The 24,688-nt window shown below is 28.7% G+C and overlaps 1 protein-coding gene and 1 long non-coding RNA gene across 2 annotated transcripts; both read right to left on the reverse strand.

Annotated features, from left to right (window-relative positions):
* Positions 1 to 8,130: 8,130 nt before the first annotated feature.
* Positions 8,131 to 11,120, reverse strand: LOC112707983 (uncharacterized). Its single transcript, XR_003156177.2, has 3 exons — positions 10,496 to 11,120; positions 10,317 to 10,380; positions 8,131 to 8,571 (listed from the first exon to the last, which is right to left on the reverse strand). It is a non-coding gene; the product is annotated as an uncharacterized lncRNA (long non-coding RNA).
* Positions 11,121 to 18,653: 7,533 nt separating this feature from the next.
* Positions 18,654 to 24,639, reverse strand: LOC112707985 (ultraviolet-B receptor UVR8). The gene is made up of 14 exons (XM_072201558.1): positions 24,081 to 24,639; positions 23,512 to 23,588; positions 23,278 to 23,356; positions 23,034 to 23,093; positions 22,726 to 22,827; positions 22,350 to 22,443; positions 21,553 to 21,595; positions 21,416 to 21,461; positions 21,253 to 21,299; positions 21,053 to 21,155; positions 20,913 to 20,967; positions 20,696 to 20,799; positions 19,499 to 19,578; positions 18,654 to 19,170 (listed from the first exon to the last, which is right to left on the reverse strand). Exons 1-14 carry the CDS (start codon positions 24,316 to 24,318, stop codon positions 19,051 to 19,053), a joined length of 1,248 nt encoding a protein of 415 aa, XP_072057659.1. The 5' UTR covers positions 24,319 to 24,639; the 3' UTR covers positions 18,654 to 19,050.
* Between the last annotated feature and the right edge of the window lie 49 nt (positions 24,640 to 24,688).

Genomic DNA, 24,688 nt, shown 5'->3' on the forward strand with positions numbered 1-24,688 from the left:
TATCTGATTTTTTAGTCCATTGCTGATTGCTTTCTAGCAATCTAGCATGTAGCATGTAGGTATGTGAACATTTTAAAGTCAAAACTACAATTGTTTTCTTTTTTCAAATCTTCTACCATCACCACCTTAAACATCGTTAAAACCAGACGAATTTGTGAATTTGGAAAATAATTTTTTAGGCAAATCAACAAAAATTTAGCACTAATTTAACACCAACGTTAATTTTATTTTTTAAATAATGTTATAGACGTCCTTAACATTTTTCGATAAAAATAAGAGTTTATTTTCTCTTTTTTTTTAGTTATTATTCTTTTTTTACACTCGAAATTGGACCTGAATCCAATGAACATATTTTTGTTTTCATTTTGAAAGGCATGCTTTGGCGAGACAAGCAGTCAAGCTTTATGAGTTTTAACTTTTAAGTATTTGATTTTTATTACAAGCTTAAAAAAAAATTCTTGTGAACTTTAATAATAAAAAAACTATAATGTTAAAAAATATAACGAAATAAATTGCATTAAGAAAGATTAAGTTACTAAACATTACGTGCTATATTAATTTGCTCAATGCTTCTTCCTTACATAATCATGTATGATTCAAAATGCAGTAGTACACAGCAAACATCAATGTTCATAAGTTAATTGATTCAACATTTAACCTAAGATTTTCTACAAATACAACTATACTTCCATTAGCATAAGTTTTTTTCCTTAATCAAATAGATTAGACAACCTCTAATTTTAGATATTATAAACTCGCTCACACCAATGTTATACGCAAGATACTTAAGGATTTCATTCACTACTTAGCCTAACCGAGTCTCGAATCTAGATGCACTTGCATAAACTTTTAAATTAAAGTGTTTTTTTTTTTTGTCATGGTTGGAATCTTTCTTATTGCAAACTCTATTGCCTTTCTTCCATATGCTAAAAGCCCAACAATTGAGTCCATTAAGGAGTATTAAAAACATGTTTTCATTTATAAAAAAAAAAAAACATGTTCTCATTTTCTATATAAGTTTAAGTTTGATACATTAATAATGTGAAATATTTTACACATTTCTCTAATTAAGTTTAATTTGTCTTTCTAAAAAATTTCTCTCCGGTGATTTTTGGTCGAATACTAATTAGTGTAATGTTAAATAAAATATTTAGAAAGTTGTTAAAAAACATGAGCCTATAGCCCAAATGGCCCAATTGAAAGTAATAAGAATTAAGATAAATATTGGACCAAGGTCCAAAACAAAAATTGGACCAAAAACCTGTCCTGAAATAATATTATACAAATAAAAAAATGTGTGAATAGTGTTACCAAAAACATATATATAAATAGAACTCCTCCACTCCAACAAAAATAGAATTCCTATAATTACTAACAATTCTGTCACAAATTCTCCAATTATCCTACCCAAAATCCTATGCACATTATTCGTTACAAAAGTCTTTTACATTACTATTCTATTTTTTTGGGTGTCTTACTCTTTTTTGTTGTCTACATTACTATTCTATAGGATACTGAATTATCTTTAAACAAAAGTATCCTAATATTTTGTAATTAAACACTGAAATAAAACAAATGAAAATAACCCGTATTCTTGATTAGGGTTGTATTAATTATTACCTGGAAGTTGGAATGGAAAACTTTATCATTTAAATAAAATTTTAATTTTGATGCACTAATAGTATAAAATATTTTACACCAATATTCAATTACATCTGTTCTTTTTATGACTATTCATATAGTCAATATGAAAAGTAGTTATTTTTGTTACTATAATATTATATAATTAGATGCACATGTAAAATTACTTTATATTAGTGCGTCAAAATTAAATTATTTAAATGATGCTACTATTGAAACAAAACTTTAAAAATAATTATTACGAGTTTGATTTCATTTCTTTCGATAATCAATATAAATTTATAAAATTATTCTAAAAAAGTGTACACACAGTTTCTTTCCTCCGTTAACTTCTCACCTTTTGCTTCAACTATATAAGTTCAATCACCAATCAATCATAATTTCAAGATCCACCATACATGCAAGTCACTAATTGACAGGTTTTGATCTCATGATGATTTAAAATAAAAAAAAAACACCAAGATGTCTTTTAGATTCTCATAGGAAGTGAAGATATACAAAACCTAAAGAGGTAAAGAACGAAGATGTTGCATCTGTTTTAGACCTATGCAATTAACATATATTTGGGGTGCGGCAACTTACATATGTTTAGGCCTTTATAGATTATGGTACAATACTAACAACACACAATGTCTTAAAAATCTTTTGTATGCCTCCAACATTATCCGTGGGATTATTCAGGACAATGTTGTGAGTTAATTTGTTGTATCTATTTGTGTTGCATATGAATCATATTAATGAACGTTAGACAATAAGTGGGACTATTTGTAGTGATGTATTAATTAACCTTTTTATAAACTAGCTATGTATAACAATAATAAATAAGATTCAAGGCATGTGTTAAGGTTGCCGATTAAAAAATATTATAAAAAAAAGTAATAACAAAAGTTAAATGTGAATTTGTTTGTTATGTATTTATTGAAGTAAAAATTTTTAAAAATTGTATTAATATTAATATATGGCATGTATTAGATGTATCCTAATAAAAATATGGCATTAGTTAAGATGATAAACATCTAAATTCTAACTAAAACGTTTTATGTTCAAGTCTTTAAAATAGTATAAATATATATTTTTATAGATTATATATCATAAAAAATTATTTTAAAAATAAATTTATGCACCAAACTTCTCTAATATCCCTTTTATAAAAATTGAATAAATAATTTTATTTTTATTATTGAGATTTTGGTGGTGTTATTTAATAATATGGAGAGTTAATTTTTTTCTTTTTGTGGATGTTACAAATCTGTCACAAATGTGATCCTTAGATTTGTGATTTTTTTATACCACAAATTTGAAGGTGGTTTTTAATTTTTTTTTTTAAATTACAAATTTGAGCGTCAAATTTGTATTTTAGTGTTGAAAACTCCTATTTATTTGAAAGCGAAAAAAAATTATCTCATCACAAATCGAATCCTGATTTGTTTAAAAGTAAAAAAAAAATTATCTCACCACAAAATCAACAAATTGGACCTTTTGATTTGTGCGTTATAAAAATCTAATTCTTCAATTTTTTAAATCTAAGGATCTGATTTATTATTTAAAATAAAATAAAAAAGTGTAAATTAATTCTAGACATTTAGTTAGTATATACGTAGGCACAAACATATAATTGCTTTGAAAAAGGGAAATTATTAAAAAGAAAAAAAAAGGAAAAATGGGAGAATAGATTGATTGGATAGGGATGCATAGAAATTAAAGGGGAAACATCACTTCTTGAATGCGTACAAATGAATGATAACTGAGTTGAGAAGACAGACACAATTCATATGTGCTTGCAACTCAAGTTACCTCACTTCTCATGCATGCCATTTTCCCATAAACCAAATTTTTTATTTTATTTTTAATTATTATTATTATTTGTGTCTCATACATCTAATCTAATATGTGTTGGTATGAGAATCTTCTTATATGTCTCCTTCAAAGACCCAAAACACAGACACATTTCTAATCAAAATGATTTATTTAACATCATAACATGCTGATGAGAAGATTGCAGCAGTAGATACACTACAATATATATTGCTATTTATATAAACCACATCACAATTCTATATTTGCATCATAAAAGTTTTAAATTTCTAATATATTTATTGTAAATTTGTATTATATGAGCCGTGATTTTTTTTTTATATTTTTGAAGAAGGGATTTTTAACTAATATAAGGCATTTAATTTGCTAACTAGATAAGAATAGTAATTTTTTCAAAATTTTAATATATATTCAGCATATTAGAAATATTTTTTAATTTAAAAATTGAATTGTTAATATTTTTTTCTGTTCTTATTTTCTTAACAGATTTTTTAAAATAAAAATATTTGTATACATTATTTAATACATTGGAAATCTGATAAGCGAAAAGCTTGACTTCAAAAACCTTTTCTTTCTTTTTTTTTTTTTTTCAAATTGACTGTAATTTTCTGTTCATTCATGTATAAGGAATATTTATTCATTCAAAGAGCAATTAATAAAGCTGAAGCATGTTTTCAACTTTCTTGAATTTCAGTGATTGGATTATTGACTACAATAAATAATTAAATTTTACAGGCCACAAATCAGAGGAGCAATTGCGGCATCTGGTTTTCACCTACAAGCCTATGAGAATTTAGGTCAAATATTGTCATTCAAATCATGGTTAAGGGTGTTGATGAAAAGACTAGCTAATTAATGACATCTTTTCAAAAGAATATATATTTTAAATTTGAGTTTACAAATTAAATTTTTTTTATTAAAAATATAAAAAATTTAAATTTTTAATATATTTATTTTATATTCATTAAATAAAATTATTTTAAAATTTTATATAAATAATAAATTTATTATATATTTTAGGACACATATTAATTAAATTCTTTAAATTTTATAAACAAACATATGAAGTGATAAAATTAAACTAATTTTTATTTTAATAATTATCTAAATCAATTCTTAAAATTTTTTATATCAACTATTTTAGTTTTTTAAATGAATGCTAAACTACACAAAATAATTCTTACCGTTTATTATTGATAGATAATACAATCATTTTTTAATTAAATGAAATTGTATTATCTAACAATAAATAAATATTAAAAATTATTTGCCAACAAAATATAACTCAAATTGTATAGTTTTTCTATACTTACTTAAGAGGTCGCGGGTTCGAATCTTCTTATATCTAGTAAAAAAAATTAAATTAAAAAATATTTTGTGTATTTTAAGATCTAAAAAATTAATAAAGTGTTCAATTTTAATTTTTTTTAAAATGAATTGGATAATTACTTTTTTTAATGTTTAAATGTTTGACGAGTTATTTTGACTACATGGTGTTATCTATCAAAATAGCTCTTTTACCATCTAAAATATGTGTCATTCTTTAATATAATTTAACTTAAATTATATCTAAATATAAAAATAAAATGACACTTGTTTATGAATTGAGGTAGTACTAAATACTCATCTTGTTCACTTAGTAGTGTCATCCTTTAGGAATAAATTGTCTAAAATTGTTTGTAGCTTGATTAGATTGGTTAAATTAACCCATGTATAATTATGCAGTAATATAATACACAACTAATATTAATTAGGAAATTGATCAAATTAAATAACTACAAAATAAGTTGTATTATTTTAATTGGAATTAAACTAATTATAACATGTTGCATTGATAAATTAAAGTAAAGATAAAATTGAGAATAGCTACTAAGTAATACTCTTTTCCTTATTAACACACAAATTAAAGGGAAAAAGCACTCTAATCAATATATTAGGAGTTATATTTATATTTAAGGTCATGGTTAAGAGTAAAATTTTTAGAAACATTAGTATTACTCCTACTATTTCAAAATAACTGCTTCCATTTTTTTGTTGGGTTAAAAAAATTAATTAGTGTACTTGGACACAAAATAATATATTATTAACTATATTGATTTTTCAGAGTATCTAAAAGTGTAAATAAATTTAAAATATTAAAAAATAAGAAGCGTACAATAATTTTTTTTAGAAACAAGTTCCTAAAAAATATAAAGGACTTGTTTGGTTTGTTTGTTTAAAAAATTTGCTATTTTTATTTTTAATTTTTTTATTATTATAATCTTGTAAAGGAAAATGAAATAAACATATCTATTTCACTTTTTTATCCACAAAACCTCAAAAGCAATAATACTAAGAAAAAAAAAGCAAATTAAAAAAAAATCATCACAGGTGAGTTAAACTACTTAAATAATTAAATTTTCACTAACAAAAGTATGAATATATTGAATTTTGAACATTAATTAAGATAATTAAAATAATTTTTTTATATTAAAAACTTAAAAAGTGTTTATTTGTTAAAATAATAATTTGAAGGTAGGAATTAGGGGGTTGGTTAAAAAGTTGTATCCCAGAAAGATGGCAGTGAGAAAAAATAGTTGAAATGATAATAAATTGATTATGAGAGTGTCAGCAGAAAAAGGCATAGCTTTGTGTTTCCCCCCTTAGCTTCGCCCTTGCCTTCTTCATTCCCCAAACCTTTTCTTTTTTTTTTCTTTTTTTTTTCATTTCCCAATAAACCGTCAGATAGTCGTCATTTACTATGAGTACTACTACACACAACTACTCTCCTATCCTCTCTTCTATTTTATTATATACACCTCCTAATCCTATATCTTAATTAGCTTCTACTCTTTTAAATTTAATCAAATAAAATAACTTTTTTTCAATTTTTTCTAAGAGATATAATATAGGAAAGTTATTAGGTGCACTAAAATACTGATATTTCAGTTGTTTTAACTATTGATTTTAATTAATATATATTATATATTTTTTATAATTTAAATTAACGGTTAAAATAATTGAAACATTAATATTTTTAGTATATTTAAAATTCTTTTTATAATATAATATTTAAAATTATTAAAAAGTTATTTTAAAAATTTATTTCAAAAGATAAAGTTTAAATTTTACTACTTTCAAGTAGTAATTATGATACGAAATTTATATAAAATAAGATAAGACAAAATAGAATTAGATAATAATAAAATCCGTCACATTGTTATTTTTAATCACTCTAAAGTAACACTTGTTATATATTTATTATTATTATTTTTTGTTTATGTAAATTGTGGAAAGGATCTAAGCATGTAGAATTCAACCACCACCCACAATTTAATAGTAAGAATAAAATTGGTGCAACCTACTAAATCATGGTAACTACTAAAACTTTATATCCAATAATAATGATTTAGTATGAGAAGAAGGTAACATAATATCCATATAGGAGTCAGAATTTAGTGTGAGGGAGAGAAACGTAATGTCTATAGCTATTGGTTAAATATCATTGCTCACGTAAAAAGATTCATAAGGCAAATTAAAGATGTTAGTAAAATATGTTTTTATTTTTGTTATTTCGCTATACAATGTTTAATTTATAGACCATGTTAAATTATGTTCATGGTGGGATAAAATAGTATTCTAGTTAAATAATTATTAGAATAATATATATGATTGATTGGTAGAGATTATAACATAGGCGTAAACGTATATGATTGTTATTATTGATAGTGTGTATAGTGAAATATACCAAATTAGTTTTAGGAATATAATGCGAACAATATAAATTTATTAATTTTACCTTTGTAATTGATTTAGTTTTGTTAAAATGTTTTATAATCTTATAAATTATTATAATAAACTTTATAAATAATTGATATATATATAAGCTATAAATTCGATATTTATATTTTTTCTGTAGTTGCTAAATTGTCGAATTACAAGTGTTAGGAAGCAATAAAAGATGCATTCATATGAATACATACATGATTGTATCTTTATTCCTTTCCTCCATATAGCCGGTGAATTGTACCATATTGGTAGATTTTATGAATATTGATTCAAGTTCAACAAAACTCTTAGTTTGTTAATACATTTATTAAATGTTGCATATCAATTTGATCTTGTGATTTATGGTGAATTTGTCAATAATGACCTTCCATACTTCAAAAGTTGATGAGTAATTAAATGTAGGGACACATTTTAAAAATATAAAATAGTTTTTAAAGTTTTGATATATTTAATATATTAAAATATATAAAATTTATTTTTCAATAAATTTTAATACATCTTTAACACAGGTACTAACAACAACCCTATTAACGATATTTAAATTGTACTATAATACGGACAACCTAACATAATACAAATATTAATGGCTGATTCTATAATTTAAATTTAATATTGCTATAATGTCCAAAATGTAGTGTCTAATTTAATTTTAAAATATAAAAATAAATAATTTTTAAATATTTAAAATTTATTATAAAAAATAAATTAAACAAAAATTAGACATCAACTCATAAACACTCTATAATTACATACCCTTTAAACTTATGCTTTGAGTTATTTAACTATTGTACTAAGACTCTACGTTAATTAATAAGAAAAGTTATTCCGAATATATTTTTTAAATTTTACTAAATACTATTTAACGAGTGTTTGTCAAACTAATTAATGATAAAAAAGGTCATAAAATGAAAAATAATTGATAAAAATTATTAAAGTAAGAGAAATAATTATTAATATACGGATACATAAAATTCAATTTAATATGTACGAAAATAATAACAAAATAAACAAAAAAATTGAAATTATTGGGAACAAGAGCAACGAGAGTAACAACATTATGACAATGACGAAGTTGATCCAAACATTTTTCCAAAGATGGTTTCTGAATTTTCAACAACTTTAAACGCTTCATAAATTCGTTACACTAAAACACACACATTGTAACAAATAATTTCTCTCTTCCCCCATTTTAATTTCCAGGTTTAGCATGCATCAGCTTATGGAGATTCAGATATCTGAATCATCATGATAATGGAAATTATGTATCTATTCTCTATGAACAGTGTCACACACAGAATCCCTTTCCACCTTCGATCTTCTACTCACTGTCACTGCTTCTCTCGTTAACTGTTCCAGCACAAAAACATTAATTAATTAATATCTCTTAAATTAAAAAATTAATAAAATCATATCTATCTCTATAGTATAATAGACTAATAGTGTAGTAGTACTAGTATCTATGAATTTCTTTCATCATCTTCAATTCTTTCAATTAAATTCCCGTATATATAGTTGATGAGTTTAATTAATAGTCATGATAGGGTTAATGTGGCGCTGGCATTTTCGCTACACAACAAAACATAATAAATTCAAAAGTTACGTTTCAAAGAGCTAGCTACCACTAGCATCTCACATCATATCATACGGTATAACATATATATAATAATACTAGTATTATTTTATAATAATGTATTTGTATTATAATAATTACTATAAAAATAAAAGGGGTGAAATTTCACTTACCCTTTTGGTGGTAGTTTATTATTCCAGCATTTACTTGGAAGTTGGAAATTACTGTTCATTTACCTGGACCAGTACATTTCTTTTCCCATCCATTTTCATCAAAACTGATGCCCTTTTTTAATTTTCACTGCCAAATAATTATTGGGAGATTTTTCCCTTTTTTTTATGTTTGAAGTTTAATTTTCATAATAAAATATAATCCTTCTATAATTACATGTAATTATAAAAAAATATAATTAAATTTTGTGTTTATAATTTAATCTATTTTGGGAATGCAATAATAATAAGTAAAAATGATATTATATTTTTGTTTTGTTATGAATTTTCAGCTGGCTGAAAAAGGCTTAAATCAAAAAAATGTGAAAGGACTTTAGAGGAGGTTAGGGTAGGGAGAGAGAGGGATGTTGGTGCCTTTGAATTAGCCCTAGAGAGAGAGAGAGAGAGAGAGAGAGAGAGAGAGAGAGAGAGAGAGAGAGAGAGAGAGAGAGAGAGAGAGAGAGAGAGAGAGAGAGAGAGAGAGAGAGAGAGAGAGAGAGAGAGAGAGAGAGAGAGAGAGAGAGAATTTCACATCTGATAGGTTTTCCCTTTCACTGTACATATCCCCACCCTTTCAGCTTTCTTGTCCACTAGAAAATTAATTATAATAATCAAATGATTCATGATTAGCCACCTTATTTTAATTCATATATTATTATATGTATTTATCATGTTGCTATAATGCCTAATGATGTCTAACTTAATAAAAAAAATTAAAAATTAATCATTTTTAAAAATTTAAAATTTATTTAAATAATAAGTTAGAAAAAATTTAAGTATCAACAGACACTATATAAAATTGGCCTTTTCATAATAATATATATAATTAATAATATATATTTCCATAAAACAAGGGAGAGACTTGTTATTATTGGAGTTGGAGAATTGGTGAATAATAATGTTGTTGCATGTTCCTATTTACATCTTCTATATCTGTACGGAGAGATCAATGATTTTTCAACTAGTTAACTGAATTTAAATTCTCTCTCTCTCTCTTCCTAATAATTTAAGGAATATAACTGAATAATAATATCCATGTAAAAGGTTAAAAAATAAAGTCTATTTTTTTAGGCTTGGAAAACCTTGAAAGTAGAATAAGTGGTAAAAAGATATGAAGAAGAGTTGAGTCTGATGATCTTCAGTCACGGGTGTTGATAGAAGGAAACAATATAATGCCAGCAGAAAGAAAAGAGGTAAGAACAAAAGTACACACATATATCATCTCTATAAGAATCGACACAACTACCATAATATTATTATTATTTATTCACATAAAAAATATTAAAATAAAGTAATTAGTAATTAGTTATTACCTTGAAAATGGAACTGATATAAAGTCAAAGACTCACCTTTCTCTTATCTTGTGGTATTATATATCTGAAAGAACAAAGATTGAAAATCCAGAAATAATTTTTTTTTCAAGAAAAAAAGAGAATACTATAGTTAGCATGTATATACAATTATGTATAATTCAATAAATAAAAATCCTTACCAACAATAATGTATGTATATGAAGAGTTATCATCATCATGAAGTGTTGTCCTTCGTAAATATATAAGAAGCAAAATGTTGGGTGAGGGGAATGAAGCCTGGTCCGAGAATCAACAAGGTCGTTATCACAAAAATATCTAAATGATAACGGCCTATATGACCTCGAGCCAGACGACATTCCTCTCAACCGATAACCTTTGCATAGTAATAAGAAGCAAACCACAATGAATAAGAAGAAGAGCATATAAAAGATATTTTGAGGGGAATGAAGCCTGGTCCGAAGCCTTAATAGTTCTACTACTTATGATGAGTGAGTGAGAACCTTCATTTTGTGAAAAGCCTCGAGCCAGCCAACATTCCCCTCAACAACAAACACATAAAACCCTAACTCACATATATCTTGTTATATATAGCCACGCCCAAGAGAGAGAGAGAGAAAGAAGAAATAAAGTGTGCTAGCTAGCACTGATTCACACCACAATAGAGAGAGTTAATGGTGCTTATTATTTTTAGTTACCCTTTCAGATGTCCCTAGTTCCCATATTAGCTTATGCAAAACGGCATTTATACCTAATTCCTAATCTCGATAAATATTTTTTAAAACAAAACAAAAAAAAGTTTTGACTGAACCAGTCTAATAATTCTTATTTACAAAATATATAGGTGATTTTATTTATATAAAAATTATATATTTTTTATGTATAAAATTTTTATAAATATAAATATGAATTATTGTGGATTAAATATTAATAAAAAATAATAATATTTATTGTAAAATTACTTTTTGTTTAATATAATATACAAAATAAGTTAGTAATAAAGCAAAATGGGACACAAAGTAATACATTATTAAATTAATATTTACCCTAGAAAGGAGCTGACTAGGACTGGGCCATTCGACATTATTATTAAAATAAAATTAATATAGATAGAGAGAGAGTAGGTATATACATGTGTATAGGGTTGAAAAGGTGGGAATTTTGTATATGGATGACCTACTATTGGCGGTGAAAGAAGAGAGGTGTTACCTGCTAAAGAAGAAGTAGAGAAAGAGAAGAAGACAAAAGTGTTTCATGATTACCTTATTATTTATAGCTTTTTCCTAACACTACTTTCAAACTCTCCTGTACTATCACTTACCCGCACGTCCACACTCATCATCTCATGCATCTTCTTCTTCTTATTACTATTTATTTTGAATTTTATTTTGGGATACATATATAGCTGCTGAGCTGGCATATTAAAGCTTCTCTACTTTTTAACTCACAATAATTTAGACCTCGAGTGAAGTTCAAATTGTATTTGGTTGCTCCAAACTAATGAATATAATTATCACAAAATATATGCATGACGATATTTGAATTATCGGACAGCAAATGAAAGAGGAAAAAGCTACTTTAAGGATTATTAAAACTTCTTGGGTATGAAGTTTTTATTCAGTAGACTCGAAGTAAAAATGTTCATTTATGTACATTGAAAACATCTTCAATACTTGTTTTGAACCCTAACATAAAGTAGAGTAGTGTATAATGCTAGGTAAACAAAAAAAAAAAATAGTCAAAATTTGTCTTATTTAACATTTATTAATTGTTACGAATGGTAAATAAAATAAGTTATGACTGTTTTTGACTGATTTTCTTTGATTACCAAATATTTTCGTAATATAAAAGGCGAATTTATTGATGGTAGTGTTACATGGTTAACGGTATGAAAAAAGATCTTCTAATGATAATATTTGTAAAGTAATTAGATAAGAAGTTAATCAATATTAATTTGCAACTTCTATTATGTTTGAGCTTACAATTTTGATTTAAAAATAATTAGATTCTCAATTTCTCACTCTAGCGGCCACTTTTGCCTCCCTATCCCCTAGAACATGGTGTTTGAATTAGAATTAGGTGGAAACTCACCTGCAGTCGACTGCAGGTGAAGTTGCTTCTGGATCGTTGACACGTGTTACTGTATGGTTTAAAAAAAAGCGATTTATTTTATACAAATGGTTTATTAAAAAAAATCGGTTTGAATAGATCAAATAACTATTTATAAAATAATTTAAATTCTTTCTACGTGTTATTCATAAATTCCTAACAGATAAATTTGATATGTTCTTTTTCTTCATTCATATTGACCAATTTTTCTTTAAATTTATCTGAAACTTTTTTTATTTAATTTTTGTCAAATATATGTATACAAATTGTTTGAAAAAGTAAAATTTAGTATTCTGAAAAAGAAATAAAATTCACGGTTTTTTTTATAGGAATGGCATAAATGAAATTATCTGTCCTTTTTTTTGTGTCTCTGTTTCTATTTTCTTGATGAGTTTTATTTTATTTCCCATAACTTATATTTTCAGTTGCTTTTAAATTAAGCTGTAAACATATTTTAAATTAAGCTGTAAAAATATGTTCAATTGCAAATTTATCGTTAAATTAAATTTTATGGTAATCAATCAATTAACTTTTATTTTACTAATAAACTATTTTTATGCAAATTATTGTTGATTTTTCAATATTATTCTATAAATAAATTATTTCTTAAGATAATAAGACTATAATTTACTTTGTCTAGAAATTATGATTTCACTGTCATGCACGTTTTTGTGTTTTTACTTATCAACTAGAATTTATTTTTTAATGAAATTAGAATTTATTTTCAATAAAACAAAAGTATCTAATCAAAATATTAATTTGGTCTCCTTAAATAATTGAACATAATATTATTAATTTTGTCTACAATAAAAATTTTTAATAATTTTTTTCAAAATAAAATTGATTCAAAAATAGAGAAAAAAAAGAACAACTAATGAAAATATTTATTTTGACATTGCCATCAAAATTAGGATAGCCATAGAAAAAATTCAACCAAATAAAAAGGACCTAACTCATACCATTAAACTACCATCATATCATCACAATAAACTATAACATCACCAACTAAAGAGACATATAACAAATATGAAAGAGATCATGCCAAAATTTCAACAATGCTCATGCTATCAACTAGTCTACGTTATACCATAATTACATTTTTATCTTCCATTACATGAAATTGCCATGAATTATCTTGGTATTTATGATCCTAAACATCAAAATGGTGTGATGACATAAATATGTACGTATTTATTAAATAATTTTCATCATTCACAGAGGAATGAATAAAAACATAAATTAAGAAATACATTTAAAATAATAAATTTGATTAAGAAATATAAATAAAAGGAACATACCTAATTGAAAGTTTCATATTAATTCTGAAAAAGGGATTGAAAGAGAACGAATTTTACGTGCGAAACGAAGAAGAAGGGAATAAAAGTAACTGCTTGGTCCAATTCAAACCGGTTTTTTTAAATAAATCATTTATATAAAATAAACCGATTTTTTTTAAACCATATAGTAACACGTGTCAGCCATCCAGAAGCAACTTCACCTGCAGTCGACTGCAGGTGAGTTTCTGCCTTAGAATTAATGTTATTTGTATATTAAAATCAGTTACTAAAATAAATTATTAATATAAAATATAAATTAAATATAAAATATTAAATAACATATATATTTATTCATTAATATATAATAATTAATTTTAATGTATAAATAACTTTTTATTAAATTAATTCTATTTCATAAGTTCCAAGGCGCAGTACATCGTATATAAACCCCACTAAACCAGTTAAAATCCATGACACTCTCTCTTTTTTTTTTTTAACAAATGTTAATTATTTCAATCAAATTAATTAGAAAAAAGGTAATACTATACATCCAAGTAGTTAGCCAATTTTGGGTTCACGAAAATGCAACATAGTTCAACCCGACCCGAGTATATCTCTAAAGTCATATTTCTTCTTTGAAAAGCTTCTAAAGGAGTTAAATAGTTGAAAGCAAAACCTCTAATAGTCAATAAAATAATCATGTAAGCAAAGATGATTGCAATAATATGAATATGATGGAGCTATGATATGATTATTATTTTGATGGATTGTTGTGTCAAATCAAAGACAAACTGAATCCAAATGAAAATGAGAGCTTTAGTTTGTTACCATGTACGTGAAATTGTTGATACCAAACTAGTGAAGAAGGAGCAAGCTTGAGAGAAAGCGCTCAGAACCGATTTTCTAACATCAATTGGAAATTAAAATGGTAAGTCACACTTGGCAGTAGTGATCACTTGGAGTGCAAGTATTTTAACAAGACTTAGTTAAATAACTAACTAAACTAGCACTAGCAACTTGACAAAAACAATAGTTAGCATATATAATTAACCACTAGAATTTTACGTAGTCATCTAATGAGATTCACTTTTTAAGTGATAGATTTAAAGATTAATCACTTTTACTGACATCACAACACGTGATTAGTTGTTTATGTAAAATTCCTTTACATTAACAATACACAAAACTCATATAAACCTTTAATTTATTGGTTCGTAAAAAAATGAAAATTATATTTGGTGGAAAATTCTAATTATAAAAGAGATTATGTCGAAATTTTTAAAAAATCTAATAAGTTGTGTTATTGATTAAATTATAGGTTGATTGTTGTAAAATAATTTTAAGTAATTGTTTGTAAATGTACGATAACCTGAATTTTTTGATGGAGTTGATTAGTTTGTTACGAATGTCTTTAACATATAGAACTATTTAAGTCTCAAGGATATTTTGGTGTCTATGTAATTATAAGTGCTGGTTGATTAAATGGTTAGGACTTTCAAAAACTCCTCTGCTTCCATCATCGATCATAATGCGATGTGGCGTGAGAGTTGTACAAGAATTGTGTCTATGGACCGAAATTGTTCTTTGCGAGAATTTCGTCCAACTCAACCACCACCAGTCTGGTCGATCTCAAAGACGTCGATTTGTAGGAACATATTCGCAACTTTATCCAAAGTCACCACCGTATCTGAGGAGAGGTATAATAAGATCTTCGCACGTACGCATGGTAGCGAAGAATGCTCACTATGCATAAACAGAATTTCTGAGGCAGAAGCTAGAGCAGATTCAACGAAAGCAGCAACAGATGGTGGTGTATTATAAGCAGAGATGCACGTTAGTAGCAGCGTCGCTATTGGAGTGCACAAAGCCATGACAGTCACCGACAGCATCACATAGATCACTGTCTCAGTAGGTCTAGGGAGATACCAACAACGATGACTAGCAAGATCTATAATGATTAAGATTTTGTTTAGCTTTGTTTGGCAGTATTTTATTTCTGAGTTTTTATTCTGTATACTTAATATTTCATGATATACATAACTGACTGTTTTCATTAAAAATACCACTCGATTTTCACTAATTTGAATTTAACTATTAATTGTTGACTCTTAGGTTCTAACAAGTAAAAGATTTACATTCATTGTTGGCTAATTTGCCAATAATTTTTTTAAATAAATATAGAATAATATGTTACCGTTGAATTTATCAGGAGATAAATTCAATAGAATAATATGTTACCTACGTGGTACTAAAGTTATTGTCAAAAGTTATCTGACAATAATCACCTCCATATTTTTGCCAACTTTATAACTAAATATTGCTCTAATTTTACCGGTAATTATTGTCAGATTATAATATCTGACGTTAATCCATTACTAGCAAAAATTTTATTATGAGAATGGATTCAACACTAAATCCAACAATAATTTATTGGTGAATTTTTTTCGTTATTTAGTAAATCTGACCGTATCCGACAAATTTCTTGAAATAAAAATTCTTTTTTATATATTGTAACCGAAAGTATTTATTATGAGAATTATGAAGCCTCAACAACTTCATGCAAGTATCATTTTGTCTATATACTGGTCAAAATTAGAAAAATATGATACTTCTTTATATATATATATATATATATATATATCTTGCAAACTATCTTGTATATTATTAAGGTGGCTAAAAAGAGCTGAAGTTAAACAAGAAGCACAAGTGGTGTATGTAAGAATTCATTCTGTCGAAGTACTTATATTTTGTTGTGTAACATTTGTAGCTTTGATCTATCTCGTCGTACAATACTAGATTGTAGGGGCCGTCTCCCGTTGATCAAAAAACACTGTTCATGTAATTCATCAATGATGTGTTTCACGAATAATGAATACATGCATGAAGGGGCCGGGGATTCATTCATTTCAATTTCTTTCTCATACTTTTGCAAGTAAAAACTAAGGTAAAAGAAAAGGAAATACATGGAACAAAGATAGTAAATTTTTCAGATTTAAAAGTGACAAATAATCATTGAACAACTTGCCTCATTACCATTAAAAGAAAAAAATCGGATAAATTAATCCTGCTCTATATCTACACTAATTTTATCGAAAATAAATCATCTGTCAAATTTCTTCAAATGATAAAAGAGAAATAATTTTAAAATGACGCATGAATATATATTATAATTTATACTAAATATTCAAAGCACCGTCCTAATACGCACATGTGAAATATGAATGGTGATTATCCAAAAGTAAGCTTAGTTGTGATTTGTGAATGAATTATGAGATTTATCTGAGTTACTTCTCTTGTAAATAATTTGTCACACAACCCCTAAACCCAATGTTTTAAATTTCAATGAGTTCCACACTTGGTTTGACACATGTGGCAGGGTGCGTGAGTGTGACACAAAATGAGCCGACATAGTAATAAGGTATTTTGGATACACAAAAAAGAAAAGAACCCAACTCAATACAGAGTGTATTGTATTGTATGGTAGTGGTAGGGTGCTCCTAATTGGTACGGGGGCACAGAAGCACGTGGTTAGGAGGGGGGTACACGTGGGGGGACCACTCATTCTCAATTATGGGGTCATCATGGTGCTCATGACTATGGTGCTTAAGCTAACGTGCTTCACTTGCGGCGATAACATAAACATGCATACCGCATTTCCCGGGCCCCTTCCACCTTCACTCTAACTACTGTTCACTCATCATTTCTTCCGGTGCGTGCCGTGCATGCCCATGCTCATCATCATCCTCATGCACATGCTGCTTCACTACTAACTCCACCTTGAGTTAGTCACTGTTTGCGTTGTACTTGTTATACGGGCACCAGGGCCCCACTCCTTTCTCAACTCAAATCAATACTCTTACTCAAAACATCACTACTAATAATTATTTTTTAAAGGAAAAATTATATTTACTAGAAAATTATTTTTTAAAGGAAAAATTATATTTGATATAATAATTTGTCAGTAAAACCACTATTGATTGACACAACATATTTTGAAAAAAAAAAAAAAACATTTATAACGGTCGGAATTTTTGAGAGAGAGAGAGAGAGGTTGCACCAACTCAGGTTCAACTCTCAACTCTCGAGACATAAAACTCAACAGGAAAGCAATGTCCCGATGTTTTGACTTATCAGCGCAGACATTTATTACCATCTTACTTTATTGTAATAATATATGAAGATGTGTGCAATTTGAAAGATGGTGGAATCCAAAGATGTTCTACCCTTACTTACCAGTTACCACAGCTTTAAAATTCCAGCTGAGCATGTGTCTGGTTTACCACACCAAAGAATTTTACTTATTTCTTTATTTTGTTTTCATCATTGTCTTTGCCACAACAAAACTTGCATCACAGATTTTTATTTTAACATATTTTTGTTTTTCTAAGGACAGTTACTCCTAATCTCGCTGAAAAGGATATTAGGGGTCTGAAGTCTGGTCTGATACAATACCACCGTAATGCCATTATGGTGTTCTAAAAACCATGTTACTCTAGTATATTTAAAAAGGGGGGTTAGGTATTCACATTAATGCATATTATAAAGGCAAGGGGCCAGGACCAAAATCTGCTTCATTTTCTGACTCCTGTCATGCCATATTTATTTCTCTCACCATCTTGTTACCCAAACCATAAATTTAATATTTAAAATTTACTACTAGCTCCACCGCCGTACCATGTTGCTGGAATTTCCCATTCATGCTTGATGGACGATTATTGCGAATTGCAGAACCAAACACATAGTTAAAATGTTCAAACACAAACAAATAGAAAAGGAAGATACCCTTTCAATTATGATGCTACAAAAGCATCTAGACTTATTAGGGTGACAACTAACAAAATATATAGGGGCTCATATAATTGCATCACCATGATCTACTTAAACCATCAGGCTAACTTTTCTCCACGGGAACAGAACAAAATGACATAAGCACTAATATCTGAAGTAAGCTAAATTTCCCACAACTTAAAGACAGGCTTTTTAAAAATTAAAAAAAATATATCATCATTCCAATGAATTTACTTGATGCAGCACTTTTGTTTACATCATATACATAAGGGGGCATTATTTGCCTTATATGCAAGAGAGTTTTTTACAGTGAAAAATAAAATAAAATAAAAATTATACAACAAGTGGATAATATATACCTCACTTAGACATGCTGCAACCTATTGGAGCCCGTTGTACGGGGTAGAAGATGTGACCTTCGCAGATATGGTGATGTATTGAAGATAAATAGCAAATTGGCAACACAAATGAACAAATGCATAACATCTATCCGGGTTATGGATCATAGCATTCTGGCTTTTCTGGATGAATTGCAGATAAATATGAATTATTGGAACAAAAAGTTATGTATATTCAAGTATAGCACCTGTATGGTTGAACCCGCATGAAATTTGTAATGCTTTCACTTCTTCTCCAAAACAAACTCTAGCAGGATTTATGTAGTCCACATCACTTCCTTGGCCCTGAGTTGAAAGCATAAACTTTATTTTTTGTCATGCATATAAAGAATTGTACAATTGGACAAATAAAACAAATTATGAAAGTGGCGCTGGCTAATTGTATTCAAACTCATATTCCTCTTAAGATTGTGTGATGTCTTGTAATTATTATGAAGAAAGCTAAGTGAAAATCAGTATATGCGTTTATTGTGTAATTCCATAATACAAAGTGAATCATCACTGCTTGTGCAAATTTTGTTACTTCAAACAAGTTATTCTTTCCCTCTTGTCCTAATATGGTATTCTGATGCATGCCTTCTCCTTGATAAATAAAAATAGAAGCAGAATTTACCAATTGTCCAGCAGAAGAATGTCCTACTTCAGAGAAAGTCCCATATGAACCTCCCCAACCCCATGTGAAGAGTCTTCCTTCTGCAGGTCAATGAAAAATTCAATAATAAAAAATATACATAGTCTGCAATACCAATGTAGTAAAACATTAGGTAAGTCTTACAAGTGAGAGGACTATAAACTAAATCAACAAATCAAAAATTGATCCCCCAATACTACAACTGAAAAGTGGTATGATTATGCATCACATCATATCTCTATATCAAGCCTGCAGCTCTATGCAGAAAACTATACAGGATATGTCTGTTTACATGTCAGGAAAGAACTTCTTAACCTTTAAAACCAAAATGAATGTGCCACAAAACATGCTGGAAACAAGAAAAATGATTTTCTCCAGGATGCATAAAACTGACAATTAACTATTGATTCCACAAAAAATTGAATGGCAAACTGCCGATTTGACAAGGGTAACAGCAGTATGACTGCCTATACGTGGACTGGAAGTAAACTCCCGGATATTAGTACTATATCTTCTTTCATATAGTGAAGCACTGGATTGATGCCAAAACAGTTCTTTTCATTGTATGACAATACCCACCCTAAAATTCATTGTCATGCCATGACTATGGCCCCTTGTCTTCCTTTTAAATCATTCATAATTATTTTTTACTTGCATGATAATAACCATTCTATTCATTTGCCTCAACCCTCTATGAACACAATTTCTTCTAAATAGAGGCTAACCAGACTATTAACTACGACTGATAAGCTTGTTCTTACTATAGTCCCCTTCTATTTTGGGTCAACATGTTTTGGAAAATTACTAATCATACCTGCCTCGGGCAGTTCATGGAATTTTGGATGAGCAGCTCCTTTGGGATAAGATTAGGACCTATCTTTAACCTCTTGACCTTTTTAAAAGGTATCCTTTACAGAAGTGAAATGTTACAGGATTTGTTGCATTGCTTCAATACTTCTTCCTAGTCACTTCTAACGAGGACCTCCTATCCTCCTAGTCCTTTGTAAATATCTTATCTATGTTATTGAAATTCATATTTTACTAAAAAATTGTCCTGCTTACCCAAATTTGACAAGTAATTTGGTAATTCTTCTCATCCAACCCCCAAAAAAAAATTTTTAATAAATAAATAAATAAAACCACCTAAAAGGAAAAAAGGTGTTCAAGGAAAGGATCTACCAGAAATTGCCGCTGTGTGCTTCCAACCACAAGAAACCTGACTAACAGAAGACCTCAGGAATGGCCCTTGAACCTTTTCTGGTACATGAATGGCATCAGGGGAACTAGTAAAAAATAATTTAAACAATCAAAAGTTTGGCATGCAGGCACACAAAGAAGACAAATAATAATGATAATGTAGAAAATTAAAAAAATAGTAGTAAGCATAGAAGTATACCCAATACCGAGGCAGCCATTCTCATTCGAACCCCAAGTATAAAGCTCTCCAGAGTCTGTAGGAAAGCACAAAATAGGATGAATCAATAATCCATGGATTACATATAAGCATATGGTGAAGTTCAGAAACTGATGAATTACTTGTTAGGACACAGGTATGATAGCCACTACAAGCAACTTGCTGTGAGTATGGAAGTTCATTAATTAAGGATGGTTTTGTTGCATTGCTCATCTCCTTCAAGCGCTGAGTATTTTGATTGAAGAAATAGTAGTCATTACGAATAATAAAATGATGGGAGACAAAAAAGGTATAATTGGTAGTTGTTACTGATTGAACTCACCAATTTATCAATTCCTCTTTCTCCAAATATATAAACAAAACCATTTTCTGAAACATTTCCATGAAGGAAGAGCAAAAAAGCAGTGGTTAACTCCCAGCATGGAGAAAAACCAAGGAAGGGAATCAGAAAATAAAAAAGGCGTCAAAAAAATATATTTAATTACCATCAATGCAAGCTGAATTTAGCAACCCAGCAGCTATATATTTAACCTAAATAGATACCAAGAATAATGAAATATTTAGTTTGACTCCAGTAGATATCTCTTGAATTAGATACACGGCATAGAATTCAACAAATTACCTTGATTCCCTCAAGATCCTTTATAAGCCTTGGAGTATACTCACTGCATGATTTGAAGAGTACATAAATAGACATCCACATAAATTAAATATTAACCCAAGGTATGGTTGCAAGGAGTCCTATATAAAGCAGCTGAGAGCATATAGAGGTTCTCTTGAGTATATTACTATTACATATAGATATGTTAATATATAGACGCCAAGCTTGCTTGGTTAATTTTATTGAGGACCAGAATTTATACAAAAATTTCTAAGTGTGGAATGTACAATTAAGATTAAAATGAGGTAATGTCTATGTACAAGATTCAAAAGTGTCTAAAGCTAATAACATTCCTTTTTTTTAAAAAAAATTGATCTTATTTTTTTATGTTTCAGTTGAAAAGTCAAGGGTAAGTAGAAGTAAATTGGATATGGACTCGACAAGTACATTTAATTGCAAAGTAAAGGTCAATGATAGCTGAAGATAAACAAGAACCAAGAAATATGTAGTAAAATACAGGTGTCAAATGTGATCCATGCAAAACCATAACTGAAAATCCAAACAGGTCAATGCCCGGGAATAAAATTTCAGTTGCAAATAAATATACAACAAACTTCAACAGTGAGCTTTAGGTCATTTAGGCGACAAATTGATTAGTATTTGAACACTGCAAAAAGCCAGAAACTATCCCCTCTTCATAGATAACCAATATCATCATCATCTAGACATTTTATGGTTGCTAGATTTGTCATGAAACTGAGACTGAAAAGGAATATCAATTACTGCTGGTAAATTTTGTAAAAGAAAAGGAATAAAACCTGTAACTTTTAAATAATCCCAGAATGCCCGACTCGTGACCATGACCAAGTCTACCTGAACCTCCCATCCCCCAACTAAAGGCCTCTCCTCCATCTGCATGGATAAAAACAACATTGAGAGGACATTAAAAAAATTTAGGACACCATAGTCATGCTTACAATCAAGGACTCAATAGAAACAGCCGATGTACCCTTTAAGGTGAAACTCAAAAGTTCTAATAATGCTATACTTCCAGTTGAAAAAAAATTAGGTAATATCATGGCTCTAACTAGCATGATATCAATGAAGATCGAATTAGAATATACTCCTAATGTAATAATATAATATAATATAATATAATATAATATAATATGTTGGATCTTGTCTATTGCATACCACTAACCGCCATTGAGTGCTCTGATCCCAGCGCTGTCATTTTAATGCTGATTCCATCCAAATGTTCCACTTTAGTTGGCAGAGGAACTATGTTTGGGGCCTCTGCATCTCAGTAAACAACATTATATTCAGACTGGTCACTATTTCCAACCTCCTTTTTGGTTAGCTTTAACTTTAATAGCTACCACTATAATCATAATCCAGATCCAGGTTTATAAAGCTACTTGTACAGTAAACAGGTTCATGGAGGGAAAAAAGGGGGGGAAAAACTTCGTCTATGAGAAGCTAATGAAAAGTTTAGTCCTTACTTTTTCCAAGTCCAAGCTGTCCACTTGTATTCTTTCCCCACATATATAGTTCTCCATCCACTAAAAAAGAAAGGAAAACGGAGAAGAGAAAAAAAAGATAAATTTTAAATCAAATGTAGTAAGGTAAAAAAGCTTGATAACTCACAAGGAAAAATGAATTAATATATGATAGTCTAAAAACAAGTTATCAATGTCAAGGCTGGTTATGTTTATTGTGGTTAACTAAGCATGCATAAGCATAGACCTGTTATTGCACACGAGTGATTATAACCAGCAGCAATGTGCATAATCTTCTTCTCATCTACCAAAACCCGAACTGGCTCCTAGATAAACATGAAGAGGTAAATGAACTATTCAAAAATTGGAACACCTCAACAAAATACTCTCATCAACAATCTGAAAACAGAACAATGTATCACTACTATTATAAGTTGATTTAAGATAATATAATACAGATACAACAGCGTAAAGATCATACCACAAAGTACTGTTTACCCTCTGATATACCAACTTGTCCGAAATCATTAAGACCGGTGGCATACACGAATCCATCGTCTGTGAAAGAGCACAATTTGTAAGCCTCTACTTTGAGTCTTCAACAGTCATCAGACTCATCACCAATTTAAAAGACTGTCAAATTATAGCCAATCCAGTAGCATGAAAAGAACTGTTACTAAGACAAACCAGCAAGTCGGAACACATACTTTTCCTGATAAAATTACAACGTGAACATAAAGACACACAATCTAATGCAGTTCTAAAATTGCTGACATCCAATTGAATTTGCATAAAAATTATTGCAATTGCAAACTATTCCTCAAATATCAGCTGACACTATGGCAATACAATACCATGGAATCTAATACTAACTCCATCTAACTAACAAATACGAAGTTTATTGCACTTGATAGTATTTTCTGAATTCAACACGATTTCCGAAATCATCTACCAATTCATAAATTAAACAGTAAATGATTCAATTTCCTCTGTTGAAAAGAAGCAATCCAGAAATGAAACGGAAAACAGAATCAGGTGAAAATAATGGACCTGTTAGGAAGAGTGTGTGAGCACCGCCACAAGCGATGGATTTGAGAGTTTTGTGTTGGAAGGCGTTGCAGACAGCTGGAGTCCACTGAGAATCCAAAGTGCCGAGTCCTAATCTTCCGAAATCGCCGTTCCCCCAGAGCGCCGCGAACCTCTTTCCGCTTCGCTCTGATGAGAAGGACCTTCGTAGAAACCCTAACCCCGAACGGTGCTTCGTGAGGGAGTAGCTTCGGCGCCACATCGGTTTGAAAAAGAAAAAGGAGATTCTAGAAGGAGAGGATATTGGTGGTGGTGGTGATGATGATGAAAGAGAAGAATCATGAAGTGAAAGAAAGAAAGAAAGAATGGTTAGAGGTTGTTGTTTCGAAAGTCTATGGCTGGGGATGCAGCAACGTCTGCACTTTCTTTCTGGTAATGGCGGTTGGTTCGTTAATTGTTGAAGACGGCACTAGATGGCACCTACTACATCCCCAACAGAGAACACTGTAGCACACTACACTAGCAGCTGTTGATTTTACCTTTTTGACCCTTGTGTAATTTATTATTATTATTATTATTATTATTATTATTATTATTATTATTATTATTATTAAAAGTACTTTTGAAAATTC

Source organism: Arachis hypogaea, chromosome 8 (genome assembly GCF_003086295.3).
Source record: "Arachis hypogaea cultivar Tifrunner chromosome 8, arahy.Tifrunner.gnm2.J5K5, whole genome shotgun sequence".
Lineage (NCBI taxonomy): Eukaryota > Viridiplantae > Streptophyta > Magnoliopsida > Fabales > Fabaceae > Arachis > Arachis hypogaea.

Bases quoted from the DNA above. Each gene is read 5' to 3' on its own strand.
- LOC112707985 (XM_072201558.1), bottom strand. From the start codon at position 24,318: ATGTGGCGCCGAAGCTACTCCCTCACGAAGCACCGTTCGGGGTTAGGG. The intron at 22,828-23,033 runs GTAAGGACTAAA...ACTGAGATGCAG, and splicing joins ACAGCTTGGACTTGGAAAAA to AGGCCCCAAACATAGTTCCT. The intron at 22,444-22,725 runs GTATGCAATAGA...TTATCCATGCAG, and splicing joins GCACTCAATGGCGGTTAGTG to ATGGAGGAGAGGCCTTTAGT.